The following is a 22,934-nucleotide window of genomic DNA, read 5'->3' as shown; positions in this document are numbered from 1 at the left end:
TGCTCACTTGAAAGGCCCTAGGGAAGAATCCTTCCTTGCCTCCATCTTCACTTGGGCTTTTAAAAAATGTCCTTATATATCCTCTCCTCTTATCAAGACATCTGTCATTGGATTTAAGGCCCACACTACTCCAGTATGACCTCATCTTAACTAATTATATCTGCAAAGATCCTATTTCCAAACAAGGTCACATTCTGAGTTTCCAGGTGGACAAGAATTTGGGGGATACCATTCACACACTATAAAGCACATATGCACATGCCCCTGCAACAACATGAAAAGGTTTCAAATCATTGTCATTCTAGTAACTCAAATAATGGAAATTATAGAGAAATTTGTGGATGAGTCATGGTCCTCAACAGAAAGAGTGAACCACTGTCACATTGAAAGATTGTTTTAAAAAGCTATAATACTATTATTAAGCTATTTATAGCAATGATATTAAGACAAAAAAGCAATCTTTCTTAGGTTTCTTAGTAAAATGCTTTAAAATATTAGCATCTAATGGGAAATATGTACCTAATTAGGTACTAATAATTGGTATCTAATAGGAAATATATCTCCATGAATCTTTACAGAGGTCACTAAGAAGCTAGCAGGCATGGCAGTTATATGATTTTTGGTAAATGGTAACAAAAAGCAGTCCCTTCCAACATGAAATATGATATATTCATAGTTTAGAGGCAGTTTGCAATAGTGTAAAGGGTGGGGGCTTTCAAGCAGGGTCAGGCTTCAGTTTAATTAACAGCTCATATCATGTTGACTCTGTGGTTTAGACCACTTGCTTCTGAGTCTTAGGTTCCTCATCTGTGAAATGGAGATACGAATACTTATCTCAGTGAGTTATATGAGGATAAATGACATCATGCTTGTGAAGGACAAGCACAGGGAATAAATTCAAGTAATGTTGGTTGAATCAAGTGATGGCCTAACTCAATCTCAGAATAAGCTCTGACCCAATTCTAACCATCTCAGACTGACACTAAACTAAAATGTCTAAAGTACATTTTGAGGAGGTCATTCTGAATGCCATTATGCCCTACCCATGTATCTCTGAGGTCCTCAAAGCTAGGAACTAACATCTAAGTCAAAATAATCTAGCTATTATAGAAACCTTCGTGAATAAATTGCATATGGCAATTTCATTCAGTATCCCTGGCCTTCTTCCAATACTAGCGCATTTGAAAGGAGCCCATCTAGGTTTGCTGAAGGTATTATCTTGTTTCCTCATAATTCCTATATTGATATAACTAAAATTTTAACCTGGGTAGAGATACCACAGTGCTGGAATATTCTCCTCCTAGAAGGAGACTCAGTCGGCAAGTTTATTACTTTACCAATTTACGTTAAGGATAAAGTCTATGTCTACTCTAGGGCGGTGGTCTGCTTTAATAGAAAATAAAAATAGGAAACATATTTTAATGCTTTTTTTTATGATTACAGGGTTCTCAGTGGTATCATTATGAGCAACCAAAAGTTCCTCCTACTGTTTGCATCAACTATTCTACTGATAGGAGATAGCATTGATAACAAACTAGAATTTAAGGGGCATGCAGTTTTATTTAAGGCAGGATGGGGACAAAGGGAAGAGTGCATGGCAGGACCCTATGAGAATAAAACATGTGTTTGCCTTTGCCTTTTGAAACATATTCACTATATTCCAATAGTTTAGGAATAACCCAACTTCCTCTAAGAGCATCAAGATTGCTATGTGATTGTCCATCTCATCAATATCCACATTTGCTGTTATGATCTGGTCCAGCATATGATTTTTGTTGTTCTTGCTGTTTTTTTAGTATCTGTTCAGTCAACCACAGAGACTCTGCAGCAGGCCTTCCTGGGTCCATGGGGTGTTTTTGTTTTGTTTTTATTTATTTATTTATTTATTTATTTATTTATTTATTTATTTATTTATTTATTTATTGGCCTTCTGGGTGTTTTAGTTGATTCCTAAACAAGTTTTGATCTTAATAAAGCACAAACTATCAAAGAATAATAGAAACTTGAAGTTGGGAAGGTCTTCATAGGTTACTTAGATCAACCATCCTTTTCATGACTCCACACCATTCCTTAGAAATTGTCCTTGAGCATGAGTGAAAAAATAAAGTATAGGACACTCTTTACATATTGAACTATCTTGTTCCATTTTATACAATCTGACTGTTCTGCTGAGAGTTTATACAAACTGATTCAGAATTCACTTTTAAATTGAGTTGAAAGTGGTCTTGCTATGACTCTTCTTAATGTTCTTCTTTTTTTAGTATCTTTAAAATTCATGCATTTTAAATATTTTAACATATTTTAAGGTTTCAGTTCATTGTAGTTACTATTATTGATGCTCAGATTGTCCCATATTTAGCCATATTGCTCTGTCTTCAAGTTTGCTACTGAGTCATTTTGACATAATTCTATTAGTCTTTGATTGTTCCCTTGCCTTTTGATATGGCAAGATATTCCAAGCCCATCTTGCACATATCTTTACCAAGGCCAAGAATTAGCCATTGCTCTAAGAAGCCTTAGTTCATTTTCAGTTATTATCAAAAGTGTATTTTTTGAATAACACGATTTTTCTGGTTATTACAATAATACTCCTTTTGGTGGACACTACTAAAAGATATTTTAAAAATATAGATAGAACCAGCAATACTGCCATCATCTAGAAATAATCAATGTTAACATTTTATCTCCTGAGCCATCTTTCCACTTGAAGTCCTATGCCATGCTTCTCTTTTTTCTAAACAGCAGCAAAAGAGATAAGGGGGGGGGGACCTAACACATTTTAAACATTTAGGCAAAATTAGTTGAATAAGTTTTTAACTTGTCAATTATTTTAAATCCTAATATTAGCTATTAAACATCCAGAGGAAACTGCTATGTGTGAGAAACTTTAAATTTAGGTAATTTGGATTTTGCAAAAGCGGTTTTGCTACTATTGTGGACAGATACCTAAGATTGCAAAGTTTCAGGAATCCACTGGAAGGCAAACAGAATTCTATATATTCAATGGGAATGAAAAGAGACCAAATGAAAAGTCATTACTGAGCCAGAGTATGTTTAACTTGTCAACCTTTCATTTGTAGCACATATAACACAGCTCTTACAATGTTTAAAGCAGGGGTTTAAAATTGATGTAGAGCTATAGAAAGCCTAAATTACAGTTAATGTGCCTATAAGCCCAGCTCTATTTACAGGTTTGTCACTTTTTTCCAGTGGAAAAGGCTTTTTATATTTAAAGATGTTTAGTAGCCTGGAAGAAGAAAGAATCATGGTGATTTCTCCATGATTTATATAAACTTTAAACAAAAGGTAGAAAGCAACATCACTGACAAAATAATATGAACTAATAATCTACTTAAAGGTCTTTGATATCTCTGTTTTCCCCAGTGATTACAATGTGAAAACAACCTGGGACCCGTCCTCCCCTCCCACATCACCGATCCCACTTCACCTTCACATTCTGTGGCTGAAGGAGGATTGCAGTGGTATTTTCTATCAAGTTTTACTGTGGTCCCTTTTGCCCATAGGTGCTTTAATGTCCAAGGGCTTTTTGTGTCTGTAGGAATATTACCTACTCTGTAGTGTTTTGGGTTTTTTTTTTTTTACAGTCCAATCTGTTCATCTTATTAATTTATCAAACATTTAACATTCCTTTAAACATAAAATAGCAAACATTCCTCAGTGGTTTTTAAAGTGTGCTCCCCAAAGCAGCAGCAGAAGCAGCACTTGTTAGAAATGCAAATTCTTTTGGGCCCCAAACCAGACCCACTGAATCAGACCATGACTGGCTGTATTCTAACAAACCCTCCTGGTGATTCTGATGCAGGTTCAAGTTTTAGAATGATTGCTTTAAACTTATCCAACCAATAAATCAAATACATATTAAATGCACACAAGTTTCCTCAGCCATTTAAATAGATTGCAGACTTAATCAAATGCTTAATATTTAACTCAATCACAAGCTTAGCATTTCAGAATACCTTGAATGCTCTGAACATTTTTAAAAAATATGTTTTTATTGGTTTTAGAGAGAGGAAAGGAGAGGGAGAGATAGATAGAAACATCAATGATGAGAGAGAATCATCCACCGGTTGCCTCTGGCTCACCCCCTACTGGGAATAGAGCCCACAACCTGGGCATGTGCCCTGACCTGGAATTGAACAGTGACCTCCTCACCCATCGACACAACCACTAAGCCACACTGGTTGGGCTGCCCTAAACATTTTAAAAAGGAAAAGATACATATAAAATGTCATTTTGATTACAGAGATGATTAATATTTAACAACAAAACTAGGCATAATACTATTAATATCATAGATTTAATATTGTTTTACTTTCTTATCCTTACTTTTATTCATATCCTTACATGGTTATGGAATTTAAACTTCTATACACTGCTGGATTGTTTGGAATTCTACAAGAGACTATTTTATACACTTTCAGGGTTTATGTATGTAATTTTAGCAGACTGGAAGAAAAAAATCATCTTTGTAGGCAAGGAATGCAAGTTAAGTGTATTGCTGACCACTTAAGTTTGACTGGGTTTTGAGAACTATTTCTTAAATTCAAGATGAATTAAATTCAAACTGCTGGCCACTAGGCTGAATATATTTTTATCACATAGTTTTCACTTTTTATCATGGGCCCTTTATTGATTTTCAATTGCTGCTTTAACAAATTACCTGAAAATTAGTGACTTGAAACAACACAAATATATTATCTTACAAACTTCTGGAGGACAGAAGTATAAAATGAACCCACAGCTACTAAATTACAGAGCCAGATTTATAATCCAGAGCCAGATTTATAATCATGACTCTATCTTTTAATATAACTACTATCATGAGAGGATTTCCAAATTTTTTTTGCTACTAAGAATAGTTCCTTAAAACTGAAATGATTAGAAGCCTCTGTTGTGAGGGTTTCCCTTAAATAACAAAAAAATAAGATTTTAACCAAAATCATCATCAAATTTGAGGTCATGTGTTATAATGGTAAGAATATGGACTTTTGTGTTAAACTGACTTTGATTTGAATCTGAGCTCCTCCAACTTAATTAGCTATGTGATTCAGGGCAAGTTACTTAAACTCCCTGTGTCTCAGGTCCTTTGGCTATAAAATGATAATAATAATATCCATCTTCCTATGAATTGTTTGAATTTGTGGCCACAATTTGATTTGTGTTGCTTTCTTGATAGATTTTGTGTGTGTATGCGTGTGTGTGTGTGTGTGTGTGTGTTGTATGATGTTGAATACTTTCTGCCTTTTGCAGAGATGCTGATAACTATACAGAGTGCAGGGCCAAGGGCTAAATGCCTTCTCAGGCTCAGCCCCTGCAAGAATTCATTGCTGGCTGTGTCAGTTCAAGTTCACTGGATGGAATTAGAGATGCAAGAGTTGTATTTGGGGAAACAACTGTAAAGGATTAAGGATAGAAGAAGGAGGAGTAGCTAGGGAGAGGCTTCAGAGGGGTGATTCAGGTCTGACCCCAGTGAAAGGAGAGGAGGAAGGAAAGAGTAGGATAGAAAGAACCTCAGACACAGTGCAGCCCTGGGAAATTCTCATCCAGGCTGATGAGGAGCCTCACCACACTGCCCATCAGAAAAGTCTCATGTGTGGCAGAATGGCCCAGCTCTGGTGCCCCCACCATGCTCAGTCGTTGGTGGGAGCAGCCTGGGGAAACTGGGGCCTCAACAGGAATGCTGCAGTGGATTCTGAAGGTAAACAGCTGGGGGCTATGAGCTCATGGTAATCTGTGTGTGCGCCTCTGCCGGCTACCACATTGGTATTTTCAATTTTATAGTGAAAATGTATATTTGTCTATGGGATGGTGCAAAAGAAAATTAGCCACATGCCAGGTCATTAATGTTTCTCTGTGTATCTTGTTTTTAGTCTTGCCTCTTTTAACTTTACCAACTGCTACTTATTAATTATAATTCATCATTATGACTGCTAGTCCCACAATTGATTTCTTATCTCTGTAAAAAAAATAGTAAAATCAGCAGTCACTGCTTAAGACGTCAGTGGAACAACATCTGGCTTCGCAATGACTACATGTTTAATATTAGCTTTTAAATCTGTTATGGTGATCAGTAGATGTAACTTAGTAAAAATTCTAATTTATTAGCATTTATTATTACTGTTTAAGATTCTATATTAAAGAAGGAATTATTAGGCATAATTAACTTAGGTTATCTTTTCTTGGTTTGCTGCAGTGTGTTATCTAGCATGACAGATGCAGTGTTGGCTCGAGTGTATAAACAATCAGATCTGGACACCCTGGCTAAAGAAGCATCCATCCCCATCGTCAATGGGCTGTCAGATTTGTACCATCCTATCCAGATCCTGGCTGACTACCTCACGCTCCAGGTTGGCTTATTTCCTTGCCTTATACAAGAGCAAAATCAATAAATAGTTCTTGACTAGCTCTAAATGGAACCATTTCAATCATGGCATTAATGTTTTGTTTTCAAATATCATCTTAGCAAAGAATTATAGCATATGTTTGTATATTAAATATTCAAGGAACAGGGCATTGTTAAAAACATACTGTAAGAGCCTTTTGTTCTCAACCGGATTCACAACCTCTTTAGACTCTCTCTCATCCCATGATCTTTCAATCCTTTTGCTTTTTGGTGCCATATCTAACACAATGGATGAATACAGAATGCTGGAACATACAGAATGGAAAAGCTTTATGTAATCCTCCATACATCAGGCTCTGTGGCTCAGGAGTGAAAACTGGTGGAGTGTGCTTTGAATATTCAAAATGGTGAATTACGAAATCACTTTCTGAAAAGAAGGCTGTTTTCTATCATTTTAATAAACCGATTATTTAAGGCTTGACTTAAGGACATGCACAATACATAGAATTGAGACTCAAATTTAGGCATGTACCCCCAATTTAGGAACTTGAATAACTTTGAAAGATTTATCTCATTTGTTTTGCCACAGCCAATCTGCATAGTTTTGCAACTGGGAATCCTGAAAACCATGGTTTCCGTGTCTATGGACTATTCTGGGGAGGCAGGGAAAACTGGATAGGTCCATATTCCTCCTCATTTGAATAAGCTATGCGCATATAAATGTGAAGTTAAACTCAAAATGAAACTTGTTGGTGATGAGGATAAGATTCATGCAGAGAGGATGATACAACGATGTTAGATACCAAGTGGCTATTTGTTCATGGGGTTTTACATATATACCAGATAATTCAATGCTTAGCCCTAGGGCATTGTCATTACTAGATTATAAATTCACTGAGGGACAGTGAAATGCCCTATTCATCATATTGTCCCCTGCAGGACCTGGTGCAATGACTTCATATAGGAGACCCTCAAAGTGAGAGTTGAATAAATAAATAGCAGCTTATGAGGAGCGTGGAATCTAAATCAGATGGACCTGGATTTAAATCCTAGCTTAGTCACCTAATAGTTCAGTGATCTCCAAATTGCTTAGCCTTTATTTTTTTTTAATCTTATCTTTATAAACATAAAAATATATAAAACCTATAGATACCTCAAGAAAAGAAAAGAAACACCCATATACCCATCATACAGCTTTGTCAAATCTTACTTTAGAATTTTTTGCTGTTTTTGAATAAAATATTATTACAGATAGAGTTGAAGCTGACTGTGTAACTCTTCCTGATCTCATTTCCTCCCACCACACAAGGGAATTATTATACTGATGTCTATATTTATAATTCCAAGGCATGTGTTTAGCTACACATGTCTATACATGTAGCAGCTAAGAGTATTAATAGACATGTTTTTCAACTTTATATACATGAAAACATATTCAACTACCAGGCTACACTGTTCTAGGTGCATTGTATTTCCCCTTTCTTATACCAACAAATGTAAACTCCATAAAGTCAGTGATTTTTTTTTTCTTTGTTCTTTGCTATATCTACAGGGCCAAGGAAAGTGGACATGGATGGTGCTTAAGTTGTTGAATGAATGAATGAATGAATGAATATGACAAAGATTCAGATTTGAAAAGTTTGAAGATATGAGTGTTCATATGAGTTCATAAGATGTATTGGTTTAAGATATTAGGACATTTTGCTATTTTTGTGATTGTACATTCATATTATTTAATTTCTCTGTATAATGCAAAACAATAGTTTAATCATTCCAACAAAGCATTAAAATTGGGGTAAAGACTGTTTTTTGTTTTTTTAAATTTTAACTCTAATAATTGTTTCACATAGTGGAATTCCTCCTGGATATAATCTCCTCCATCCCTTGCCTTTTAGGAACACTATGGCTCTCTGAAAGGCCTTACCCTCAGCTGGATTGGGGATGGGAACAACATTCTGCACTCCATCATGATGAGTGCAGCAAAATTTGGAATGCACATTCAAGCAGCTACTCCAAAGGTAGGGAAACTTTCTACCTTGAATCTACCGCCCCCCCCCCCCCCCCCAAATCATCCCCAGATGGAATAACCCAGTGAAAACAAACTTCTCTTCCGTTCAAGAGCACAGGTGAGGCCATAAAATTTAGGTTATGTTACCAATCCTACTGTTTGGCCTCTTGAGTACCCAATTTCCCATCTCTACAATAAGAAAGTCTTGGCTGATGCTTATGAGTCCATGTAAAAGTATATCTGAATTATTCTCTCGAATGGCCTGAAATCAGCCATTCTGATGATTGGCATCCTTGTGCATTGCTGCCACAAAGGCTGAAGAAAGCAATAAAATCCAGACAGCATAGAATTCACAAGGCATGGCTAGGATGCTGACATTTTTCTAATATAGTAGTCCCCACTTGTCTATGGGAGATATGTTCCAAGATCCTCAGTGGATGCTTGACACCACAGAAAGAACTGAACTTTATATATATGATTTTCCCTATACATACATACCTATGGTAATGTTTAATTTATAAATTAGGCCTGGTAAGAGATTAACAGTAACTAATGATAGAATAGGACAATTATAACAATATATTGTAATAAAAGTTATGTGAATGTTCTCTTTCTGTCTGTCTGCCTCTCTCTCTCTAAATATCTTACTGTACTGCACTACCCTTCTTCTTATGATGATATGAGATGGTAAAATGCCTACATGATGAGATGAAGTGATTTATTAAGGAAGCACTCAGGAGGGAAACCTGTAGGGGAACAGGGGGAGCAGAACAGAGAAAGGGAAGAATCTAAACAAAAATGCTATTTACAGTGACCAAGCATCCTGGTTTGCCCAGGAGTGGGGATTTCTGGGGACATGGGACTATTGGTGCTAAAAACTGGGAGAGTACCATGCAAACCAGGATAATTTGGTCATGTAAGGCACAGTCTCACAGAAGGGAGCCTCAGCTTGATTCCATAGGTACTTTGGAGTATAAGTTATGCCCCAGAGTTATCCCAGCATGGGAAAAGGAAGGCAGGATTTCATTCTTTTTTATTGTTGTTAATCCTCACCCAAGGATGTTTTTTCTAGAGAGAATGGAATGGAGGCAGGGGGAGAGAGAGAAACATCAATGTGAGAGAGACGCATCAATTGGTTGCCTCCTGCACATGCCCTCACCAGGGCCAGGAACGAACCTGCAACCTAGGTATGTACCGTTGACCTGGAATCAAACCTGAGACCGTCTACTGTGCAGGCCAATGCTCTACCGCTGAGCCACACTGGCCAGGGCAGGATTTCATTCTTTGAACCAGTCCTTGGTCAAGGGCAGCAAGGGGAGGTGGGGTTGCAAATTACCTGGTACTTTTGGCAGGAAAAGCAGCTGGTATTCAGAGGATCATCTTCTGAAGACAAGTGAGTATTCTGTGTGACAAGCACACTGAAATGGATAGAGGGATCAAAAGTTGTAAAAAGGGACATCTGATGGCATTTGGGTAGAGCATCAACATTATCTGCTACATCCTGCCAGAACAAAACAAAACCAAACAAGACAAAACAAAACAAAACAAAACAAAAGTGCTTTTCCTCACTGTTGTTGCTGGACCAGTTTGAGTCAATGCAACTTGCTGCCTTAATTTGCAGGGGCTAACAAATTACCACAAACTGAATGGCTTAAAACAACAGAAATTTATTGTTTCACTGTTCATTCTAGAGACTAGAAGTCCAAAATCAAGGTGTTCATAGGGCCACACTCCCTTTGAAGCCTCTAGAAAAGGATCGTTCTTTGTCTCTTCCCACTTCTGGTGGCCCCAGGTCTTCCTTTCTTTGTGATTGCATCACTTCAATCTTTGCCTCCATCTTATCTTCTTCCCTTTTGTCGGTGTTTCTGTTTACAAATGTCCCTGTTTTATGAAGGCAGCATTCATTAAATTTACACCCACCCTGATCCAGTATGACCTCATCTTAACTAATAACATCTGAAAAGACCCTTCTTCTAAATAAGGTCACTTTCTGAGATTCTGGGTGGGAATGAGTTTTTTGGAGGACACTATTCTTCCTAATATACTTGACATAGAACAAAATGCAGGCCCAGGCAACAGCATGTATTGGAAGCCACCCTATTATAGTAAACTTTGGGGACTCAGAGAGATAACTTTCATAACAGATAATTCTCTTTTGTTCAGCATGAACTGAAATAAAGGGTCAGATATGACATGTGCTTAAGGTGGTGCTTCTTTACTTTATGGGAAGAGTTAGCACTCTCACTACAAATCTAGTTTGAAGAAAACTGCTGTATTAATGAGAACTATTACTGCATTTAGTTTTTACAGATAAAACATACATTAACAATAATTGTTCCCTGCTATAAGGTGTTTTTGGAAAGAATTTATTCTGTTGGAGAAATATGAGTTACACATTTTATTGCATGTCCAATGTTTTATTAGCATCAAAGGAAAAAATTCCAATATTAGAGAGTAATTTCAGTATTGTTCTTATACGGAAACTCATTTAAATGATAAAGAGTACTAAAGCCTGGTTAATTATTGGGGGTATAAGAGTTTTAAAATGTCTTCTGGAAAGTCAGATAGTATAGAAGTTGTTCCATCAATTTATAAGTAGACCTATTTCCTTTAAAGATAGAGCTAGGAGATTTATTGTAAATTTAAGAAGCACTAAAAAGTTTCCAGGGCCATAATTAATCTATTTCCCCATTCTTCAACCAAGAATAACTTACATGTTCAAGAAAACATAATTTTGTCCTTGATCGTAAAATTGCTCCATAAACTATTGATGGTAATGATTTTAACATCGTTCTAAGTGAATATTTAGACTGAACTGGGTTTGTTAATCACCTTCTTCCTCTGGTTTTAAGATTTATATAAAAGCCAATGAGTGATTTACTATTGAAAGCTGAGCTGTGAATAAAGAATTCCACTTTGTATTCTCAGTCATAGACCAGTGCATGCAAGGTTGGGTGATTTTCTAATTTCCAAACCTCTCTGTTGGTTCTCTAAGTACTTATTGATTCCTTCTCTAAGAATGATTATATTTAAGGAGTATAAAATCCTGCTCTTCAAAGGGAAGGCTAAATTTTCAGGGCAGGAGGCACATGAAGTAATAGCCAAGTCTCTTCATTTATGTTTACCAGTATGAATGGTCACAACATTTGTTGCTAAATTAGCAAACCTTTATAATTATCTTCCCCAAACCTTGATAAACAAAGCACCAAAATGCATGGCTAGTTGAAGGGTAGTAAAGCTGCTAAAATGTCTGTAGCCATCATCATCAACATTTGAATAGTTTCTTTCCTCGAGAATTTTGTAATGAGAGAAGGAATTACAGTAGACAAGCAAGTGCAAATGAACACAATTTCAAATGAATAAACTTGAACATACCTGTTGTGGGTTGAGATTCTTGGGAAGCAGACTCTGAGACACAGTTTATAATGCAAGATGCTTACTATGGCATGCCCTTGAGATCAACACCTGTGGAAGGGAGGAAAAAGAAGTGAGAGTGAGCACAGAGAGAAACCAAGGTGTGGTGCAGGCCTAACAATCACCTCTGCTGACCTTGTGGAGAATTCTAGATCTGAGATAGCCATTCAGAGCTGTCCTGAGTTGGGAAGAGGAATGAGGTTTTCATACCCTTCTGTCAACCAGGATTGAAATGTAGGTTTCCCTGGAAAGGTATGTGACCTTGGATGCACCAGCTCTCTGCAGCTGATGCAGTGCCCAAAGAGGAATGACGGCTGAAAGTCATGTTTTGGTAACATGCCCAGCAGCTGGGGGAACGAGTCCCTTATTCATAAAGGGGAATCTGGATGGCACATCACAGTGTCGACCACAGTGCCACACTGAGATTTTATAAAAAGCAACTCATAATGCTAAGAATTTAGGAAAATGAGAAGCATGAAGGAAGTCGAGAATAATTATGGGTTTTGTACTGACAAGACTTCCATATGGACGGTGTAGAGGTGAGGCTGGACTAGAGTTTTGACAAAGGAGGAGCTGACATGTTCCTTTGAAGGTGCCCAGGAGGGAAGGGGGAGGTATTCAAGGGTAAAAGGCTGTGATGGCAGAAAAGGGCAATGCATATGCAGGGATGTCAATAAGATTGGCTTCCCTGCAGCAAGATGTTGAGAATTAAAACAGACAGAAGCAGGGGGTGTCAGTGGGGAGCCTTGACACTCTTAATAAGATTTGACATAATAAACAAATAGTAAACATTGAGGGCTTCAGAGAAAACAATTCTTACTATAATGTACAGAACAGATTGGAAGGAGAGGATAGAGGCAGAGGGGCTATCTGTGAGGTCTGGAATAGCATGGCGGACTTTAGCTGCTCCCATAATGTCCCCTCATCTAGAGTTGAGACTAGGATGTGCAACTGGGACACCTTATGGTGCAAAATTTGTGCTTGCATGACTCTCACAGTGAGCTCCTCCTTAGATTTTGTGCCTTAGGCACCTTGCTTGCCTCACTCAAGTCCTGATCCTTCTCTCACCAAACCATCCCAAACAAATAAATTTTAGCAAAAACAAGGTGCCTGCTGTGTAAGTGCCATTTCAGAGCAAGTGCCTGACACTCAGAACACTTCTTGGCGAATGCAAAGGAATAAGGCGTGCATGTAAGCTGTTAGTATTTAGCTGGGGTGGTAAGGGAAGGTTTTCCTGAGTAGGAAATAATTGAGCTAAGATCTGAAAGTGTTATCCACATGGAGTGGGTGTGGAAAAGCATTTCAGACAAAAGAGCATTAAAAAATAACAGCTCATGGAAAGACTCTGAGACAAAAATGCATATGGTTGTAGAATTATGTATATGATCCTCTTAAGCTATTAGAGGAAAAAGAAGCAGTGATACCAAGAGCTAAAAAGCACCCTACTCTGTTTGTCATTATGACTAAAGAGGTCAAGACAATAAAAGAAAAATGGGGCAATTGGTTATCTTTTTAAATTTCAAAAAGGTATATTAAGGTTTGATCAAGATGTAAAAATCATATACTACTGAACATGGTTGCACTACAACTTAAAGCAAAAAAAAAAAGGGAAAGTGGGAATATTGTTGAAAGGAATATAATGTATGTAAGAAAGTATATATAATAAAATTACCTAAATAACAGTTACATTTTTGCCCTTGCAGGGTTATGAGCCGGATCCCAGTATAATCAAGTTGGCAGAGCAGTATGCCAAGGAGGTATGTTCCTTACATATAAAGTTATTATTGCCTTTTTCTGTCCCATGAAGTTGTTGAATTGGCATGCTATGTATTCTAGAACAATACCAAGCTGTCACTGACGAATAATCCATTGGAAGCTGCTCGTGGAGGCAACGTATTAATTACGGACACTTGGATAAGCATGGGGCAAGAAGAGGAGAAGAAAAAGCGGCTCCAGGCTTTCAAAGGTTACCAGGTTACAATGAAGGTACAAACTGATATCTCTCTGAAGGTTCATTAATTCCATTCATACCGGCCAGAACCATCTAATCACTCATTCACTTTGGGGACAGCACACTGATCTTTCATTCCCTATGAAGGACTCAGTGACTGTATCTCCTAGGGATTTTTCTTCTCTCGAAGATTAGCTATGTCCTTTAGAAAGACTCTTTTGTCCTGGATGAAGGAATTTGAAACCCAGCAGCAGAAGAAAACTAACTTTTCCCTCTTACAGCAACGGAGGCATCAGAATGCTTTACACTTCATGTGCTTAGAGACATAAGGTTACTTCTGTTGCATGCAGTTTCTTCTGCTTTCATCTCTAAGAAAGGCCCCATAGTTATGTTCTTCAGGCTAGTCCTTGACTCTGTTTTCTAAGTACTCAAGTCCAGTTAAATTCTGCTAACTGCCTCCAGGGCATTCCCAGCGGAATCCCATCGAATGTGATGCCTTTCATGAATATCTGAAGCAATGCTTCTCAATCTTTATTTTTTAAAAATATATCTTTATTGATTTCAGAGAGAGGAAAGGAGAGGGAGAGAGAGAGAGATAGAAACATCAATGATGAGAGAGTCATTGATCGAGCCCACAGCCTGGGCCTGTGCCCTGACCGGGAATCAAACCCTGGATCCTAGGTCGATGCTCAACCGCTGAGCCACGCCCAGCTGGGCTAATGCTTCTCAATCTTGAGCATGCCTTAGAGTTGCTGGGAGGGGATGTTTATACACAGCTGGTAGGACCCCACTCCCACAGGGATGCTGAATCAGTAGGTCAGGAGTGGGACCCAAGAATTTGCGTGTCTACCAGGTTCCCAGGTGATGCAATGCTGCTGCTCTAGAGTCACACTTTGAGAACAACTATTCTGGAGGAAACCCTAAAAGTCAGGTGGACATTGGGATTTTGTCAGCAGAACAACTAATCTGTTTTTGTACAGAGAGGGATTAAGCCATTACAGTAGATATTTTATTGATAAAGTAATATATAACTATATACTCCTTATTTATATGTGTCACTAGAATGAAGTTTGAAAAATAAATATTGAAAATGTCTTTCCCCTCTCCCCTTAATGTAACTATTCCCACAGGTAGCCAGCGTTTATCAATTTGATGTGTCTCTTTGCAGAACTTTTCTGTTTATTTGCATATGTATATACACACAACTATTGATTTATAATAAATGGTATAGTACACATATTATTCTGACTTACTTTTTTCACTTAACAAATCTTAGATTTTCTTATCTATTCATTTAGATATTTTTCATTCTTTTTAATGGCTGCATAGAATTCCAAAGTATGAGTGTACTATAATTCACTTAAAATATTTCCTATTAATAAATTAGGCTATTTTCAACTAACCCAATTCCAAACAATACTGCAATGAACATCCTTATACATATTTCTTTGTGAAAGTATTACTGGAGAATAGATCACTAGATGAAGAACTTCTGGGTGAAATGTCAGATACTTTTTAAAAAATTTATCTTTATTGTTGCAAGTATTATAGATGTCCCCCTTTCCCTCCCATTAACCCCCTTCCTCCCTACTTCTGTCTGCTCCCCAGGATTGACAACTTAGAGTCCCTTCACACTTTCTCTATCTTTAGTTATTTACATTTTTAATTTTAAAAATGTATATCTCATGCTTTTTAAAATTTGCATTTCTCTGATTACTAATGAAGTTAAACATCTTTTTGTGTTTATTTGCTATTTCTATGTTTTTTTCTATAAACCACTATCATATCCTTTGTCCATTTTCTATTGTTTTTTTCTCCTTTTATTATTATTATTTTTAATTGGTATTTATTGTTGAAAGTATTACAGGTATCCTCATTTCCCCCCCATTGACCCCCTCCACTACACTCTTGCCCCGCCCCCCAAAAGGAGTTATTTATATATTGTGGCCAATCCCTTGTCATATATGTGGCAAACGTTTTCATGGAGAATTTTTATTTTATTCTTTACTGAATTTATTCGGGTGATATTGGTTAATAAAATTATATAGATTTCAGGGGTACAATTCTATACTACATCATCTGTATATTGTGTTGTGTGATCACCACCCCAAGCCAAGTCTCCTTCCATCAACATTTATCTCCCCTTTACCCTCTTCTACCTCCCCCCACCACCTTTTCCTTCTGGCAAGCACCAAACTGTTGTCAGGGCCTATGAAGCTTTTTTTTTTCCTTAATCCCTTCACCTTTCCCTCCCATCCCTCCTACACCCTCCCCTCTGATAGCTGTCAGTCTGCTCTCTTACCCACGGAGAATTTTCAGTTTCCCTGTGGTTTACCTCATACTCATCTTGACCAAACTTAGACATTTTTCTGGTGCTGGAACTGTAGACATGAAGAGCAGTAATGTCACTGATGTATGACAGGTTCAAATGTCTTTCTTCTCCTTTGTCACTTTTCCAGTATTTAGAAACTCAGAAGGTTGTAAACCTAGACCTAGAGTGGAGGTAAAACAAAATTTAAGTACGAAAGTAGTAATTCTGAGGTAAGAAATTATGATGGAATGTAGTTTTGAATTTATAAGTGAACAATGGAAATGGATGGGAAAATATAACTTGCAGGAATTAACTGTTGGAGAAAACTAAAACTGTTAGGACATTTGCATTAAGAATGAAACATCTAGTGCATAGTGCCCATAATCCTGTTTAATGTACTTCTATCTCAGCACTCTTTTTCAAAATTGTTTTAAGTGGTAATAAAGTATGCTTCAGGTGCTAAAAACCATAATTTGGAGATAAGCTCAAAATATAATACAATCACTTAAAAGCAACTGCTAAAATATATTGGGGGATAATTGGTCACTTTTGCTAGTAGCCACATATTTCACTAGTACAGTTTTTCACTGAAATGTCCACTATCCCCCTAGACAGAGCACCAGAAAACTGAGGTAGTGGTTTTAATTTGGAGTGATGATCTCTCAAACAAAAAAATTACTTTAAAGTTCCATAAGTTGAAAGTACCATATACATTTCCCTTGGTTGCCTTGAGCTTAACCCCTTCTTTGTCTCTTTGCATGCCCCTTCATCTCTCCCTTTGCAATAATCCCTGACTCCAGGCCATATGTGTTTTTAAATACGGAAGAAAACAAATGTGATAGCCACATATAATAGTCAAAACACAATCTTATCCTCATCTCTTCCTTAGACTGCTCAAGTTGCTGCCTCTGACTGGACATTTTTACACTGCTTGCCCAGAAAGCCAGAAGAAGTGGATGATGAAGTGTTTTATTCTCCGAAATCACTAGTATTCCCAGAGGCTGAAAACAGAAAGTGGACAATCATGGTAAGCAAGAAATGGGGAATGGAGAATAAGGAGTTCTCTCTGTAGCCTTAACATGGTCATTCATACTTTTTGGCAAATAATAAGCAACTGAGATTATCCACCTACTTTACTTGTTTATATGGCATCTATTTATTCCAGAAAGTTCTTAATAGATTATTATTGCTTATTATTATTTATAGTGTATTTTAATTGAGTAAACTAATTTCACTCCAAATATATCTATTTTAATTGAAATTCTTACTCCTCTTGATCAGTCTGAGCACCAGCCACATTGCCTGCCAACCATTATAATTTGTATAATTCTTTTATTATAATCTCCTTGTCAATGTGTATAGAGGTCCTTATTCAGTGCCTGATATAAAATGGACATTTAAAGTGGTCTTATTTCCTTCATCCTGTCTTCCTTCCTTTCATAACTTGCCTAGATAATTATTTTGGCTCTCTACTTGACTTGGGCCATACAGACACATTTGTTTTTAGGTATGGTACTTTTCCAGAATTGCAGCAAAACTAACTTAAGAATTATTAGTCCCTTTAACATAATGCTACTAGTTTAATCATCATTACTGCTATTCTAGGAAATATTAACCTCAAGTCTCTGCTTTACAATATCTCAAACATCACATTCTTTTCTGGAAAACTAGATAGTCAAGTGCCATAATTTAGGAACATCATTTTTTTTAGCCTTTAATGATTTCACTATCTCAATTACTATACAAGCCATCGTTTTACTGGCAAACAACAGACTCTACTCTAGGTAGGTAAATGGAAAGGAATTTATTAAAAGACATTAAGCAGCTCCCAGAATATCTGGGAAAAAAGGGTATAGCTAATAATTCTTGGATATTCACATTCAGAAACAACACAGGCAGAAATTGTCCAAAAACACTGTGGTACTTTTTTAGCCCAAACAGCACTGACCCAGCCACCCATAACCTTGTAACTAAGGCCTTTGAAACTAAATGCTAGATACTGCATTATAGCTGCCCCAGCTAAACCAGATGTATCTACCTGCATGTGGACCAGAAGATCCAGTCTCCCAGAGAATGGCTTCCACTGCATTTAGTTCATTTATGGCTCCATGTCTTGACTCGATGGAGCTAAGTAGCAGGTCTGTACCCTAGTTGCAATGTAGTCTGGGAAATGTAGTTTATACCTTTTGACCTTTGGGTAGCAAAAAACAAAGCTGAAAAGGACTGTCTACTAATTATTTATCTATTCTATAAATTAGGATTGATAAAGTTATTGTGAGTATTAAAATAATACAAGTAAAGCCCTTAGTATGGTATCTAATACACTGTAAATATTGTTATTATAATTATCAGGCCGACACTCTAACCACTGAGCAAAACCAGCTAGGGCAGCATCTTTATTATTGATCCAACACAGTGACCAGCAGAAATTCAAGCTTCACTATGGCTGCTTGAAAGCCAGCCTTGACTTTCTTTGTAATGGAAAGTTGTATATCAGTTCTTAATTTGTCATATCTAATAAGAGGGATTTTTTTTTTTTTTTTTTTTTACTGTACCTTCTAGCTTGCCACTGCAGGATGCTAACTGTGGCCAGATGGCAATTGCCATATCACATAGACCAGTGCTTCTGAAACTTTAATGTTCATTTGAATCACCTAGAGATCTTGGTAAAGTGCACGTTTGGATTCAGTAGGTCTGAGATGGACCCCGAGATTTAGCATTTCTTTTTAAAAAATTTTTAAAAGTATATATTTATTGATTTCAGAGAGAGGAAGGGAGAGGAAGAGAGAGATAGAATGATAGAGATAGAATGATGATGATGAGAGAGTTGTCATTGGTTGGCTGCCGGCTGCCTCCTGCACCACCCCCCCCCCCACCCCCCCCCCCCGCTGGGGATCAAGCCAGTAACCTGGGCATGTGCCCTGACTGGGAATCAAACCAGGATCTCCTGGTTCTTAGGTCGATGCTCAACAACTGAGCCACCCCCGGCCGGGCAGATTTAGCATTTCTCACAAGTAACAAGGTAATGCAGATACTGTTGTTCTGTGGACCACATTTTGAGGAGCAAAGATCTAGGTGATAAAAAGAAAATCTGTGGGCAAATAGAAGAACAGAAAAGGTAGACTCACACATAAACCAGACAAGAGCAAGCATCCACAGGGAATATTAAAAAATGAAGAAAAAAAAGTGATGCTCTGATCATCCTTCAGACAATATGCCTACTCAGCAAATGCTTAAGAAAAGAAAATGTGAGCTGTCCAACCATATACCTCCAGAAGAAACAGCAAAAAATATTCTTCAAGCTCTATTCTTTATCAGAAGATGATTGAAGTTACAAAGATAAATCAACCCAAATCTGTTAAAATAGTTCCTTTTAGAAATTCAGGGGAAGGGAGAAAACTAAAAGAAAGCTTTCTAAAACATCATTTATGGTGAAGCTCTGCACTTCTCAATTTTTAAAGAACTTATTAAACAACACCTTTGGATTTACTTTAAAAATTAAATGCATAATATATTCACATGGTTGAAATGTTTATAAGGATAAATATAAGAGTATAAATATATACATATATATACATACACACAACAAAATCTTATGCCCACCCATTTCCCATCTTTCTATGTTCTAACACTATTTCTCCATCCCCCAAATACCTGAGGTACTCACTGTTATTAGGGAAAATTATATTTTTAAGTAAACAAGCATAACTATGTTAAAATGAAGGTGGAAAGTCTAAAATACAAAGAATATTTAACTGGGAGTGAGGAGACTTGAATTCTATAACCATCTTTAATACTAGTCAGCTGTGTCATCTTAGTTAAATATTACCTCTCTAGGTCACAGTTTCCTCATATATAAAGTGAGCAGATCAAGCTATATAAATGGCAAATAATTTTTAATCTTAGGACCTTGATATCATCAATAGGTTACTTGGAGTCCTATGTTCAGAAGATTGCAAACTTGCCTGTGGTATAGGAAAGAAAGGGTGGCATAGTGACATTTCCATCATTGCAGAAAGTTCTAATGTAGAGAATGATTTCCATGCGAACAGTTTCATATAAAATCAGGATGGAAGGAGGAAGGAAATCTAGAACCTACCTTCAAGCTCTGAGATGCCCATAATGATGGGTATATAATAAGGTATATAACTAAATAGGGTGAAGGGCTTGTTCTAAAAGCATATAACTTTTTAAAAGTGTACTCTTTCAACACTCAGAGTAGCTTTTTAATGGCCTATGCTGGCTGATTTCCTGCAGTGTTGGTCAGTACACTACAGTAATCACATCATTCTCTCCATAGTGCACAGGCCTTTGAAACTTTTTAAAAAAAATACACCCTCTCCTCCACCAAAAACTTGCTTTTGTGTTTTTCAATAATCAGTAAGGCTATAGGACTCACAAAATCAGGGGTGTTTCTTCCTCTGCCTACAAATTTTACTGTGGAGCTAAAGTAACCTAAAGGGACCCAGCCAAAAATGCTGACACTTCAAAGCACTGCTATCAGAATTACACTCAGATACACAACACCACTGCAAATATAATTCACAGTATTTTATAGTCTCTTTCTTCTCTCCATGTTAGGTGTGCCAGATAAAATACAGGACATCCAGTTAAATTGAAATTTCATATAAACAAATAATTGTTTAGTATAGCTAATGTACCATGCAACATTTGGAACATACTTATAGTTAAAAAAAAAAATGTTGTTTATCCGATATGTCAGTTTAACTGTCTGTCTGTATTTATTTGTTTAGCTAAACCTGGAAACTCTACTCCAAGTTGACTTTCTAAGATTTTACTTTTAAAAATAAATTTGACATATGCAATGACAAGAACAAAACAAAACCTGATACGTGGTCAAGGGAACCTATAAAAAAGCTTAAAATATTTTACCTGGAAAATGTTTTTATCCCAGAGTTTTGCCTTTCCACTTTCCTCTTGTCATTCAGATCTCAACTCAAATGTCATTCCTTTAACAAGGTTTGCCCTGGCCACTTACTCTTAAGTGGTTCCGTAGGCCCCTTTATATCATTTTTATTTTATTTCCCAATGACTTTTATCACTACCTGATATTTTCTTATTTGTTTGTTGCCTGACCTCCCCCTACTATAATGAAAACTCCATTAAAGCATTGATCTTGGCTATAATGTTCTTTGTTATACCTAGAATGGTGCCTGACAAATACCCTAAATATATGCACAATACATTTTTATAGCCTGAAGGCAATATAGGGTACTTGTTCTAGGACATAGGCTTTGGAAATCAGGTTAAAATCTTGGCTCTCTGTAATCTCAATTAGGTACCGTAACTTCTCTAAGCCCAGTTTATTCACATAAAAACAGGGATAAAAATAGAAACAATGTCATAAAATTGTGAGGATTAAGTGAGGTAAGAGTAATCTGAGCATTTTGGTCAAGGTTTAGGGACAAGCAGGTGCAGATCCATCCCTTACTACCACCGCTCAGGAAAATACCTATGCCTCAGTTTCCTCATCTGTACTTTATATCTTTTAATGCCTCACACAGTAGGAAAGGATATTAAATGGTAGGATGCACATAAAGCACTCAGCATAGGGCCCAGCACATGGTAACTGCTCAACAAATATACTCAATGAACACCTTTTAAATATAAGACCTACACTTTTGATATAGGCTAGGAACATATATGAAGTATGGTGGAAAAGAAGGAGCAAGTACCTGAATGGTAGTAAAACTACCTCTTAAGAGTGGAGTCAGAGAAACCTGAGTCTAAACCCAGTTCTGTATTATCTGTCATTACCAGGAAAGATCTCCCCATCTATAAATGATAATAACAGAAGCTACCTAAGAAGGTTGTTGCATTATGTGAGATAATGCATAAACATTTCTCTCTAGCTTACCACAGTGCCTAGCACAGAGCTTGGCAAATATTTCTGAATTTACTAACACATGATAAGGCACTTAGCCTGGCACATAGTAAGCATTCAATAAACATTTGGCATTGTTGTTTGATGCTATTACTATTGCCATTATAGTGTAAATTGGGAAGAGTGAAAGTGAAAATTACCATTTTTAGCTGACAGCCTAATGGGAAGCTGTACTCTTGGTTATAAATATTTTTTCATGAGGACTCAGATTCAGATAGACATTATTTGTTATCCCAGATGATTTACTTTTATTATTTTACACCTGATGTAGATTACAAGTGCCCAAACCACAATATAAGCATGAGGATGGTAGGGATCATATTTCTCTAAAACCAGCCAATACCTAGGTTTCACTTAATGACTGGAAAATCTAATCATGGCTGCCACCGTGATATCTCATTTCAACTAGTCCTGGAATGAGGCCTAAGTAGGCATGGTGTTTGTGCATATATTTGGGTCAGTCTGATCCCTCTTGACCTTCCTTTATGTAAATAAAAATTATTAGATTGGAACTGTCTCCTTATCATTTTCTTGGGACAACATATTTTAACCACAGGCCTTCAAAGCTGCAACCCAGTTTCCCTTCCTTAGGTCCTTAAGCAGACTCTTGCTAATGCCCATTTTTCCTTTCTCTTTCTTTGTTGTGTGTCATCCTAGGCTGTCATGGTGTCCCTGCTTACCGATTATTCACCTCAGCTCCAGAAGCCAAAGTTTTAATGCTGTGATGCTGGTCAAGAGAGAAACGATGTTCTTCAGTGACAGAATGAGTCAGTTTATGGGGCAAGGAGAAGAGAATCTAAGAGAAATAAACAAATGGAATAAGTGAACAATATGATATTTCTTTGCCATTGTGAATCTTTCCTAAAGCCCTTAATTTAAGTATTGATGCACTGTAATACATTGCTTGACTTAGTTTCAACTCTTAATTCACAATTTCTGAGTTACATTTAGGTATCATATTAATAATCATATACATTTGCC

At 37.0% G+C, this 22,934-nt stretch overlaps 1 protein-coding gene across 1 annotated transcript in view; it reads left to right on the top strand.

Moving 5' to 3' along the window:
• OTC (ornithine transcarbamylase) overlaps positions 1–22,670 on the top strand; it is a 51,239-nt gene extending 28,569 nt beyond the window's left edge. The window contains exons 5-10 of the mRNA XM_016197049.2: positions 6,215–6,368; positions 8,260–8,382; positions 13,490–13,543; positions 13,623–13,772; positions 16,938–17,075; positions 22,611–22,670. Coding sequence (XP_016052535.2) covers positions 6,215–6,368; positions 8,260–8,382; positions 13,490–13,543; positions 13,623–13,772; positions 16,938–17,075; positions 22,611–22,670 — 679 coding nt within the window. The remainder of the gene's footprint in view (positions 1–6,214; positions 6,369–8,259; positions 8,383–13,489; positions 13,544–13,622; positions 13,773–16,937; positions 17,076–22,610) is intronic.
• The last annotated feature ends 264 nt before the right edge of the window (positions 22,671–22,934 follow it).

The sequence above is a fragment of the Miniopterus natalensis genome, chromosome X (genome assembly GCF_054644295.1).
Source record: "Miniopterus natalensis isolate mMinNat1 chromosome X, mMinNat1.hap1, whole genome shotgun sequence".
Taxonomy (NCBI): domain Eukaryota; kingdom Metazoa; phylum Chordata; class Mammalia; order Chiroptera; family Miniopteridae; genus Miniopterus; species Miniopterus natalensis.
Note: the sequence above shows the minus strand (reverse complement) of the source record. Positions and strands in the feature narration are given on the sequence as shown.